General features: G+C 36.0%; 1 protein-coding gene across 1 annotated transcript in view; it reads right to left on the bottom strand.

Moving 5' to 3' along the window:
- LOC142517634 (two pore calcium channel protein 1A) overlaps window positions 1-11423 on the bottom strand; it is a 49018-nt gene extending 37595 nt beyond the window's left edge. The window contains exons 1-5 of the mRNA XM_075619964.1: window positions 11016-11423; window positions 4754-4897; window positions 4573-4668; window positions 3036-3131; window positions 2593-2723 (exon numbers count right to left, since the gene is read on the bottom strand). Coding sequence (XP_075476079.1) covers window positions 2593-2723; window positions 3036-3131; window positions 4573-4668; window positions 4754-4897; window positions 11016-11189 — 641 coding nt within the window. The 5' untranslated portion in view covers window positions 11190-11423. The remainder of the gene's footprint in view (window positions 1-2592; window positions 2724-3035; window positions 3132-4572; window positions 4669-4753; window positions 4898-11015) is intronic.
- Between the last annotated feature and the right edge of the window lie 1891 nt (window positions 11424-13314).

The following is a 13314-nucleotide window of genomic DNA, read 5'->3' as shown; positions in this document are numbered from 1 at the left end:
ATCAAATTTTACAGGGGCTGAGATGGGGAATAAGTTCCAAGATGAGGATGAAGCTTCGGCAGTGCATTCAGATTATAAGTGTTGGGAAGGTGTTAAGCAGCCAACAAGTGTTTTAAGTAGAGAACTAAATAGATTGAAGTGCGGGATTAACTATGAGAAAGACTTGGTTTCCAAGGGTTCAAAAGTGTTTTTATGAAGATATACTTATGGAATATTATTGGGGGGGAGGGGCAGCAAGAAAGAGGGGACTAATTCGTTATTACGTAAGGAAAAACCAGACATTGTTGCGCTTTTAGAAGTCAAGAGAAAGACGCTAGATTGTAGATTTGTTCCAAGTTTGTGGAAGACTAGATTTCTTGATTGGGTTTTCCTACCCGCGATAGTAAGATCAAGGGGTATTCTAGTGATGTGGGATCCCAGAGTGATGGTGGTCAGTGATAACTTGATAGGGATTTTTCGGTCTCGATAGAGATCCAACTTAATGATGATGCATTGGGGTGGTTGGTATTATCCATTATCCCCTTTCCTATTTAAATGTCTTTTTTTCGATACTTATTAATGGAAAGAGGGATCCATTATCCCCTTTCCTATTTAATCTTCTGATTGATGTTTTGGGGCGGTTGGTGGATAGGGCTAAGGTTGCGAATGCAGTCAGGAGATTGTTAGTTGGTTGAGATAAAATAGAGATCTTTAACATCCAATTTGCGGATGATACTTTGTTTTTTGTTAAATTTGAGAGGCATTTGCATTGTTTGATGGAGATAACTATTTTAGCCAGACGTCGGGGCCGGAGATTAACTTCGAAAAAAGTGTTTTGTTGGGTTTAAATTGTTCGGAGATGGAAGTGGAAAGGTTGGCTTTAGAGATTGGGTATAAAAATGAGGAATGACCAATTAAATATCTGGAGGTACCGTTGGGAGGCCATCCAAGGAATTATAACTTTTGGGAACCCGTAGCATCTAAGATGTCAAAGAAACTGGCAAGTTAGAAAAAACGTTTCTATCAAGAGGGGCGATTAACCTTGATTGTGACAGAAGCATTGAGTGCGATGCCAATGCATTTCATGTCTCTATTTAAAGTACCATTACGTGTGGCAAATGGTATGGAAAAGATTATGAGGGATTTTCTATGGGAAAGAGCCGATGGGGAGGTGCATTGCCATTTGGTTGCTTTGGATCAAGTTTACACGACTTTTCATCTTTTAGTTAGGACGTTGTTCAAATGGGGGAATATCGTTCGTTTTTTGGGAAGATACTCGGTGGGCGCTTTCTTCATTCAAAGATTTTTTTCCATCTTTTTTCCAGATCTCCTCGAGTCATAACAAACCTATTAACAATTTTACCAGTGAGGTGGACATTCCGATTGATTCCACCTATGCCAGGGATCTGCACTTCAGAAGGGCTTTGAATGAGGTTGAAAATAATGAATTGAGTACTTTGTCTGGGGTTTTAGATACTGTTCATTTGAAGTTGGGTAGGGTGGATTTTAGGGTTTGGTTGGAGGACTCTTAAGGGTATTTTTCGGTCAGATATTTTTATAATTCTATTTTTCCGATCAGTAATTTGTAATTTCCCTTATTTTTCTAATATCAGGAGAGAACCTATCCCACATAATGTTCAAGTTTTCTCGTGGACCGTGGCGTTGGGAAAATTTCCGACTTCCGATTCTTTGTAAAGAAGTTGGCCTAATTGTGCATTATGTCCGAACTAGTGTACAGTTTGCCGGAAAAAAGAGGAGAATCAAGATCACCTACTTTTGCATTGTTCGTTCACGAGTGAATTTGGAACAGAGTATTGCAGGAATTGCGTATGGAGTGGATATTTCAAAGAGCGGTGCATGATATGTCTATTTTGGACCCCGGATTACCTAGCGGATGGAAATGTCAGACTTTTTGGAATACCGTTCATTACCTTTTTTGGTCACTTTGGTTGGAGCATAACAGAAGAATCTTCAACGATATAGCAGAGACTATAGACGAGGTTTGGGAAAAGCTAAAATTTAGGGTTGGTAGTTGGACGAGAAAGCTTGTAGAGTTTAATCATTTACCTATCTCAGATCTAGCCAGGGATTGGGAATTTTTTTGCTATTGACGACAGGAAAGACTATTGTGCTTTTGTGGCTATCTTATCTACCTCCATGTAATCTATTTTCCTATTTTAATATAATTTCGTTTCATATTTAAAAAAAAAAAGATTGTCTAGGCCCTCAACAGTAATTGAACTTAATTGCCAAATTAAAGAAACTAGAAGACCAACAAACACAAAAAATATACAACTCTCCCTGGGTCATTTATTTCCGTTTGGTCGATTAAACAATGATGTATCAAAACAAAAAATTAATAATAATTTTCATTTATGAATAGCCAAAGGGATATCAGGGGATAAAGGAAATAATGAATAACTATAGTCAATGATATATCCAAAAGTTTAGTTCAAATGCAATTATAGCAACAAAAAAAGGTGAATTTCCCTTCCCAAAGAAAATGTATGAAATCAATAGATAAACAACTAAATCTTAATGCATAATCTTCCAATAACGAATATAAGAAATCCATAAAGCACAAATATACCAAGAAATAGGAGTGCGACTGACCTGATGTTTAGAGCAAAAAATGCAACACGAATGTATGGTGCAATTCGAAATGGAAGAGTGTAAAATGCCACCGGAGATAGATATATGACAAAGACAGCTACATCAGCAATCAATAAAATCAACAAAAGCACCTGCGAATGGAAATTAAGGATATATTTTAAATCATCGGCTCAGACAACCACACAACCCTACTGACTCTTTGGCCAAACAAAACTGAAAGTTTCAACACTTAAATCCTCATGAATAACATTCACATTTGAGGATGTAACAATTAGATCTTCTCAAGTATGGAAGAATTTACGAAAGAAATTAAATCACGACATAAAATAAAGCAGATAGTGTACAAAACATAATAAAGGTCCGATACATCACGAATGCAATTGAAAACTTATCCTCTTGAAAAAAATAAATTTGTAACGAACTGAATTTAATGAATTGTGTACCTTAAGCTTATTGGCATTATTCTTCCAAAAGATGGCAAACCCTTCGTATGTGATTGGGTAAAATATATGAACAGTGAGAATCAAAAGAGTTATTCCCTACAAACAAGGAAAGAGATGCAATCTGTAAAACATATAAAAGGCTGAAAAAAAACACCCAAAGAGAGTTCATGTGTTGAATGATTTATTCAGTAAGTTCAGGCAATGGTGATCCGGCACATGGAATGTTTTGCAGAAAATAATTTTTTCTTCTTTAGTCATATAGCAAAACTAACACACAACATGGAATAGTAAAACTGTAACACCGAGTATGTGCCACTCCACCAAAATCCATAGCTATTGCTATCCATATATGTGGTTCTTTAAAAGGCTAGGCATTAAAAATCAGCACGTAAATATTTCATCCTTTCAAGCAAAGGTTCAAATCAAAAGGCTGCAAAAGTTCACGAGGTAACTTACTGTGAGAAGAAAAACGAAAATGTCATCTCAGTATTAGAAAACTAGAAGTTTGATGCTACGATATCAATACATAATAAATCATATAAAATTGAAAAACAACAATTCACTCTCTTTTCTATAGACACATTTCCAGCAGAACAAACTAGCCTCAACTTAAGAGCATAAATACAAAGAGGTGCATTAATGGGGATGGAAACATGGCGGTTCTGGGTCGACTCGCCTCACTTTATACCCGCCCCGGAAACCCGGAAGGTCCGATCCGGGTTGGACCCGCTAAAAACTTTATATTCCTATTGGATCTGATGAAACAAGACCCGTCCCGGATCCGCTTGGGACCCACTTGACCGGTTCTAAACCCACCCCGCAGGGGCAGGGTCCATCCTTGGGCATTAATGCAGAACTGAAGATACATGTTCGTGACCACATGACACCCATCAACAAGGTGAGTCAATGATTTCGAAGAGGGGTTAAAAAAATTGCTATGAGATTTTATAGAGATAGATGAAAAGATAAGCTAGCAGACATTTCGCCCCCTGCTTGAAAATAGCTCACAAATCTATGAGAGAGAAAATAGTTGTAAAAACTGCTATGATTTTAAACATGTAGCTAAAACCCCGGGCCTCCAATGCGGGGCTGCATGTGCGGTGTGCCTTTTGTGTATCTTTGTGATTCTTTTTACACTTTATCCAATTTGTATTAAAGGTTCCTTTTTTATATTCATTAATCAGCATGTAAATTCTCAGGGAAGGAAAAGGTTTAGAATGTAACCATTTTTCTTTAATTAAGTGTTTAAACTATGAAAAAAACTTCAAATTCAATAAACTAAAGATGAGATTTTGAGTTATTAGGATCGAGTAACCACGCCAATACAAAAATAAAATAAAAATAACTGAAAAGAAAAAAACAGCGCAATAATTGGAGAGCATGGAGGGATTTTACACCTATTTTTTCTAGGGCGGTTTTATGCTACTTTCAAACAGCGCTTAGGGTAAAATGTGTTCCACCCAAGAAAATCGTGATCAAAATTCATCAAAATTACCACAACAGAACATATGTGATGAAATATTGACTTGTGGTTTACCTCGTAGACAAGACTCCCAACACCATTCAAGTAAGGTAGCTGCCCCAGGAAGTAGTAGTCCCTGTCATTGCATTGCCCAGAACACCATAAAGGTTTCTGACAATCCAAACAATCCTTTATAACTAAGGGAAATTTTCTTGAAGCCAAACCCGAGGTTAATAGATAAAGAAGCCACACAAACCTCGAAGAAACACAGAACAATTAAGGCAAAGTAGTTGAGAGACCAGAGGAAATCAAACTGTATAAATATTAAGTAGGACTTTAAGGAATCTCCAAATCTTGGCTGGTCAAAAATATCCTCGGGTATGCCAACACCGTCTTCAGCCTGAAAACGTAATACATTTTTCAAATGGTCGTATAATATCGATAGAGAAGAGGAAACAAGTATGTCACAACAAGTTGAAACCAATCAATACTTCTGAAGTTGAATTGCTTTACAACTCAATCGCAAGTTTAAACAGTAGAGTAAGAGGGATTGAAAACTAACTACAGTATGCAACTACTTCACCCCTGTTTAATCCATCCCCTAACCCACAAAACTAAGAGGGTTACAATTAGTTTACATCGAAAGGAAGTCTTTGATTCCCAAGCAAACAAGGAGGGCACAGAACAATACAATTAGATAATAATGCAACATCGCTACTTAAACACCCGTGTCGAAACTTTCCTTATGAACCCTTTTGTCCACCATAAAACTGATAAAGTCTCACTTTACCAGGTGAATTGCAATTCTAGCATTGAGTAACCTAGCAGAATTATAGATCTTACGAACTCATGTCACAGAAATAGGAGAGACCGACCAAATTCACACTCGGAGTCCATTATTTAGGTTGGGATATTAGGAAAATAAACGAGATAACATTGCAGCGGAACAACATAAGTAATATCAACAATTAATAAAATGAACACCAACATTTATCGTTGTTCACCAATAAATTGGACTATGTCCATTCTAAACTCTCAAAGAGATCACTTCTTTATTAATAACAAAGAAGACAAGAGAATTGAGAATACAAATAATTTCACTCAGAACTCTCTGATTTTAACATTTACTCTCTCTCCACTAATCATATTCCTTTCAAAGAAAAGCACTCCTAAAAAAATCTCACACTAAATATTTTATCTCACTTCTATATTTATGATTGTAGATGAGAGGATTTTGTGTTTTGGTGTGTTTTTCAAATGAAGAATGAATGGGTAATTATATGTGAAGTTTAGGGGAAAAAACAAAAAATTATACATCATTGCATACATAATCAAAACTAATAATCTTTGACTAATCAACACTTGTTCATAATTCAAAAATGTAGTTATTTAAATTCAAATTTAGCTTGCTTTGAATTCAAAGTTTGCTTGATTACTTAGCAACTCTTCCCCTCAAACGCATTTTATGAATTCAATTAAACCTGCAACAGCTCTATGATATTCCAACTTCCATTTCGGAAATGTTTTGGTCATCATATCAGATCCATTTTCATCGTGTGCATCTTTTCAAACTTTAGCAACTTTTTCTCCAATACATCATGTATCCAATGATAACGAACATCAATATGCTTAGACCTTGAATGCATTCAAGGATTCTTTCCATTATGTGTCACAGAACAACGTGTATTGATCTTGCACAAAACTTAATTCCTCCGAAAACCCTTTCATCTATAACAAGTTCTTGCATGCCTCAGTTATTGCAATGAACTCCACTTCAGTGGTTGACAATGTCACACATTTTTGCAACTTTGACTGTCATGACACAGCTCCCCCTGCAAATGTTATCATATATCCCGATGTGGATTTTCGGGAGTCAATATCTCCAGCCATGTCTGCATCTGCGTAGCCTACAAGCTCAAGTCTGGATCCTCCAAAACTCAACCTATGTTTAGAGGTGCATCGTAGATATCTGAGTATTCATTTTCCTACAGCCCAATGTTAATTTCCCGATTTTAAAAAGAATCTATTCATTACACCTATAGAATGAGCTAAATTCGGCCGAGTACATACCATGACATACATCAGACTTCCTACAGCTAAAACACATAGAACAATTTTTCATTTTTCTTCTTCATCCTCTGTAATAGGACTCTGTTTTGAGTTCAACTTCAAGTGGTTGTCAAGAGGACATCCAACCGCTTTGGTCTGGTCCATGTTGAATTTTCAATATATTTCTCCTGCGACAATCAGGTTTTCTTGGCATACCTGTTTCGATGGATTTCCATACCAATAATTTTTTTTTCTAGCCCCAAGTCTTTCATAGAAAAGGTCTTGCTTAGTTGCTTCTTTAGGCCTTTGATTTCAGTAGCATCTTTGCCAACAATCGACATGTCATCTACCTAGAGGAGAAGCACTATCAAATCATCATCAGAGGTATTTCTGGCACATACACAATGGTCTGGAGTGGTGTTCTTGAATCCGTGTTGAGTTATCACTAATTCAAACTTCTTGTACCACTGTCTTGGTGCTTGCTTGAGACCGTACAAACTATTCTGTAATCTGCACACGAGGTCCTCTTTCCCCTCCTCTACAAACCACTCATGTTTCTCCATATAGATTTCTTCCTCCAAATCCCCATGAAAGAATGAGGGCTTGACATCCATTTGTTCCACATCCAGATCAAGGTCATCTGCTAACTCTAGCACAATCCGAATGGATGTCATCTTCATCACAGGTGAAAATATTTCGTCAAAGTCGACCCCATGTTTTTGACAATCCTAGCTTTGAATCTTGGTTGACTACATTGTTTTTCGTGCTTCAACTTGATCACCGACTTATTCTTCAAAGCTTTCTTGCCTTTCGACGACTTCACCAGCTCAAATGTCTCTTCTCATGCAATGATTGCTTTTCATCTTGCGTTCACTAGTAATAGCTTCCTCGTGTTCATCCACTTATCCTTGTGTTCACTAGTAATAGCTTTCTCGAAGCTCTCTAGTTCTCCCCCGTCAGTTAGCAGGATATATTCATTTGACGAATATCTGGTTGAGTGTCTCACTTCTCTTGCAGAACGTGTGGTCATCGTACCACGAGAAATTTATGCTGGTAGTTCACTGTGAACACAGATCTCATCATTATCCTCATGATCTTTCTGCAATTCTTCATCTTCAACCAGTTGTTTATTTACCATTGAAGGCCACCAGTCCAGATCTTATTCAGATCCAGAATTCTTCTTTCCCGCAAACTCCAAAAAATCATTCTCATGAAATACGGCATCACGACTTCTTATAGGCTTTTTGAGATCCGTAATGTAAAACTTGTAACCAAGTTGATCATCTCCATATCCTATAAATATACATTTCCTTGTTATGGCATCCAACTTATGTCTTTCATCATTTGATATATGAACATAAGCAACACAGCCAAATACCAGCAAATGATTATAGGAAACTTCTTTGCCTTGCCACACCTGCTTCGGGACATCGTAATTGAGAGGAACACAAGGTAAGCAATTCAATATATATGCAGTAGCAATTACGGCCTCACCCCAAAATTCCTTAGTCAGCTTTCCATGCGAGAGCATGCTTCTGACTCTTTCTGCCAAAGTTATATTCATCTTTTCAGCTAATCCGCTGAGTTGTGGTGTCTTCGGTGGTGTCATTTTATGTTTGATTTTGTTCTTTTTGCATATCTCATCAAAGGATCCAATGTATTCTCCTCCACTATCTATTCGAATACATTTGAGTTTTATATTTGTTTGCAGTTCAACCAAGTTTAGAAAATTGTTGTTTCCGCTACATGGTCCTTGGTTTTGAGTGTCCACACCCAAATTTTCGGAGAATAATCATCGATAGAAGTTACCGAGTACCTCGCTCCTCTGAGCGACAATAGCATCGGACCACATAGATCTGAGTTCACCAGATCTAGAATTTTATTGGCTCACTAGGAGGTGAACTTTTGAATGATATCCTGTTTTGTTTCCGGCTAAGCTTTGTGCATTGTTTCATATGAACCTGCTTTATAGCAGGCAGAACTTGCTTACTCACAAGGCATGTAAGATTCTTCACTTATGTGGCCAAGACGTCGGTGCCACAACTCTGTTGAATTTTTTTCATCGGCGTAGTTCACACCTTCAGAATGATTTTCCTGAACTAGATACAAATTCGACATCTTTAATCTTTTTGTTACCACAAGTGATCCTCTTGAAATCTCACATATCCAGTTTTGGAAAGTTGTGCAGTTTCGATTGATATCAGACTCAGATGCATAATGGCACATGCCTGACGACTTTCAGGATCAGTGTAGAGCCATACATAGTAGTCAAGCTCACATCTCCCTTTCCCAAGACTCTGGATAAATCGTTATTCCTCATCCCGACCACACCAATGTCTCCTTGTGTGTAGGACGTAAAGCATTCCCTTCGAGATGTGACGTGGAATGTTGCTCCAGGATCGATCACCCAACTAGTTACTTGAGTTGCCAAATTACAGACTCCTGCTCTAGCTCGTGAACAACATTGAATTCGTCAATGGCGTTTGTTTCCTCATCGGTTTCATGTTTACCTATCGGTTTTCAGCAGTATTTTTTAATATATCCATTTTCTCCGCAGCGATAACACTTTATTTTGGCATATCTCCCCGAGGACTTGCTTCTTCTTGGCTTCTGATTTATGTTTTTCTTGATCTTGCTTCTCCCCCTTGACTCAGCAGCCAAAACATCTGACTATGAGGTAGTGGCTCCTTGAGAACTTCGCCTCATCTTCATTCAAAATGCCACTATTGATGAAATCCATACTCACGACTCCTCCTGATGCTGTGTTCGTGAGTGATATCTTCGGAGTCTACCAGAGTGAGACTCTAATAATGAAGCTAGCACAATCAGAGTTATCACTTTGTCATCACGTTTTATGCCCATACTTGATAATTGTTTCACGAATCCTTGAATCTCGATCAAATGATCTGCAACCAGAGTTCTTTCTTTGTATCGAACATGGAATAGCTTGCTCAAATATAACAATTTCTTGTTACAACTTTGAGAGGCACATAGTGTCTCCAACTTCGTCCAAAGCGTACGAGCATGTGTCTCGTTACAGTTGTGATTATACAGGTTGTCATCGACAAATTGTCGGATGTACCACAGACTTGGTCATGCTCAATGTTCCATTCGGCATATGATTTATCATCTAGTTTAGACTTGATGAACACCGATATGTATCTTGGTAACGAATAGAAGATCTTTCATTTTACTTTTCCACATTTGATAATTAAAACCATTAAAGCTAATCATCTTACTTGTGCGTACCTCCATCTTTAATGATTGCTACCAATAAATTAATTGTCAAAGCCTGAATACAAAAAAACCACCTCTCTAACACAGTCTAGAAACCTTTTCTGATATGGAAATTTAGACTAAGCTACAACCCGGAGACTTCTTATAGTATTTGAGAACTTCACTTTGATAACAGTTGTTGGGATATCAGGGAAATAAACGGTGTAACATCGCAGCGGAACGTCATAAGTAATATGAACAATAAATAAGATGAACACCGATATTTATAGTAGTTTACCCCTAAATTGGCTTACGTCTACTCTAAATATCTCAAGGAGATCACTACTTTATTAATAATAAAGAAGACAAAAAAATTGAGAATACAAGTATTTCACTCAAAACACTATAATTTTAAAATTCACTTTCTCTCCACTAATCTTATTCCTTCCAAGGATAAGCATTCCTCAAAAAATCTCACACTAAATCATTTATCTCAATTCTACACTTATGATTGTAGATGAGAAGATTTTGTGTTTTGGTGCGTTTTTGAAATGGAGAATGGATAAGTATTTATAGGTGAAGTTCAGGGAAGAAAACAAACAAATTATATATCTTTTCATAGATAATCAAACCTAATAATTTTTTACTAATCAACACAAGTGTTCGAAATTCAAAAATGGTGTTCTTTGAATTCAAATTTAACTTACTTTGAATTCAAAGTTTGCTTGATTACTTAGCAATTTATAAAACATTTCAGTTTTTTACTCACAATATGATGCTTAGCCATTTTCGTTGCTTGATAGAACTTATCTATTATCTTTTGATCTCACACCGTCTTAAAACAAAAAGTGAATCAGTTTAATTTGCACTTCCGCTTAGGCTTCCTTTGTTATAAATCTAAACCAAGACTTTGGATTCCCTCGGTCCAAATCAATGGGTGGTAAAAAAAAGGTACATAAATCAGTATCCAACAAAAAATCCTAAAAGTTGCATATTGGATGATAACGTCATCAGCTCACATCAGTTGGAAAATATCTTTTTACAAAAAATACAACTACCCTGACCCGTAACCCTTCCAAATATGGCTTCTATGCAAACAAAAAAACAGAGGCAATTGGAGAATTTATCGCCTAAACTCCGGAACAAAACATAATGACAACCAATACAATTAACATGAACCAACACTGACAGCAACAGAGATACATTACAAGTTCCCAACAAACAAGATATAAAGAGACAAGAAAAAAACATACTAGATCAACCAAAGCTGCAGCTTTTTGATAAGCTGATCCATAAGCAATAGCATCTGATCTGCGTTTATAATTATTTTTCCTGCCACCTCTTCCGCCGCCGCCGCTTCCACTTCCGCTGCCGCCGCCGCCGAAGCCAGCTTCCGTGTCACCACCACCCAGCAAGGCCTCTTTCATTTTCTTCCACTCTGATCCTCAGATTCTGGGCTTTTGACCAATTCAACCAAATTTAATACTACAGCGAGTGAATGTGGTGCCAACTGATCAGTCGTTGAGTTTCCACCAATATTTAATATCGGTAATAATGATAAGTTATTATAATAATCGGCAGGGTGGTTGCCTTTAGATGTGTACGAATTAAATTACTATCCGCGTCGGTAATGGAAGAAATAGTGCGCGAGATACGTGTCAGAAAGAGAAGAGATATCGAATGGTGTCGGCATGGTCGGAAGCTCCTGATTTTACATTTTTTTTTTTTTTAAAATATATTTTGACTTGTATCTCAGCTCTTGACATCAACGTTTCATGTTTGAACTGAAATCAATGGTCGAAAGGTTTATTTTATGCAATTTAAACAAAATGTTCATATCAGTATATAAATTTTAAAATATAAATATATCAATATTTAATTTCAAACTAATATAATAACATATGAGGAAACATTCTAATATTGACTGAAACATGAAACGTTCTAATTTTGCCAAACATCGATTTTTTCATATGGTAGAATGTTTTCGATTCTATATAGCTCATCTAATATCAATATCACAAGTTTAAAATAATATCAAAAAATAATTGTGATAATATCTTCTTCAATTTAAAAATATATTTAAAGAAAAAATTTGTTGTAACGCTATTAGTTTATCGATATTTTTAGAAAATTGAAGGGACAAAAGATTCAAAGAGGTAATTATTTTAGAAAATTGAAGGGACAAAAGATTCAAAAAGATAATTATTTATAAATATTATGTTAGGAAAATTACATAAAAATTTGCTAATGGACCAATAATAATAATTAAAGGAGTTAAAAAAGTTTTAGGTCCATTAAGCAATAAAATAATCTATTTAAGCTCATAACACTCCCGAAAAATATTTCGTTTAGGTACATTTTTTAAAATATTGTGTATCGCTAAATTTTGTGTATCGGTAAAAATATGACTCGGCGGTAAAAATACCCAACCAATGCTCATTTTTGAAAATCACACTTAATTACACCATATATTAAATAATTAAAAATAATAATTTAATAAAAGTATTTTTCCTAAATAGCACCGGTCTCCATTCCTCGTTCGAGCGCGAAATACAACTTAAAGCCCAAATGCATGAAACTTTAAATAAACCATAAACCAAAGCACATATCCATGCAATAATCATGCAATTAAAATAATTAAACACATATTTTAGTAAAACTCTAAATTGCATGCAGTCAGATTACGTAGTTCGAATTTCCTAAACCTCACAATTCCCCCTAAACAGAATTTCGTTCACAAAATTTAAGATGTAACGCCTTGAAAATTTGAAGGTCCACGCGAACCACATGCATACAAGTTATTAATTTCCTTGTGTATTTCAGTTAATTGTTTTAATTGCATAAATTAATTATGTTGTGCATATTGACATGTTGAAAATATATTTTTCTAAATGGTTGCATTAAAATGTATTTTTAAAGGTTATTCGAGTTGCGTCGGGACGTAATTTTTATCGGCTTTGGATTTTCAACAAAAATACGAACGTTTTGGCAACCCAGCTAATAAATTCACAAATTTTATTAAACAAAATTATTTTAATATTTTAATTAAGCACTAATGAGCCTAATTTACTTTCCTAATGGGCCAAGGCCTTGTTAGTGTGTTAATTATTATTTAAATTGCTAATCTATCCCATAACTCACATACAACTACAAGCCCACTTCCCCATCAAACTCAAAACACTCTCCTCCACCAGCAAACACAGGGCACACACATCATAATTGGAGGAAAAGTTCGAAAGTTCTTCAAGAAAATCAAGCCAAGGGCTTTCGTCGCCGTTCTTCGCAATCGTCAACGTTTAATCGTGCGTTAAACATGCAAAGACACGCCATATTCTTTCCTTCAAACATCTATCACATCATATTAATTATCTAAGCATATTTTGAAGGAAAATATGACACACAAGTTGTTATTTTCGTAACTATATGCATACATGTTCTAAACTTGTGTTTTTTCATTCCAAAGTCATGTTATTATGTGGTTAAGAGGGCTGCCATGTTAGGAGTATGATTAAGGGTGTTTACACGAAGCTTTAGTTTCATAAAACTCAACCA

This window comes from Primulina tabacum, chromosome 11 (assembly GCF_025594145.1).
Source record: "Primulina tabacum isolate GXHZ01 chromosome 11, ASM2559414v2, whole genome shotgun sequence".
Lineage (NCBI taxonomy): Eukaryota > Viridiplantae > Streptophyta > Magnoliopsida > Lamiales > Gesneriaceae > Primulina > Primulina tabacum.
The sequence above is the reverse complement of the archived record's forward strand: the minus strand, read 5'-3'. Positions and strand labels throughout refer to the sequence as shown.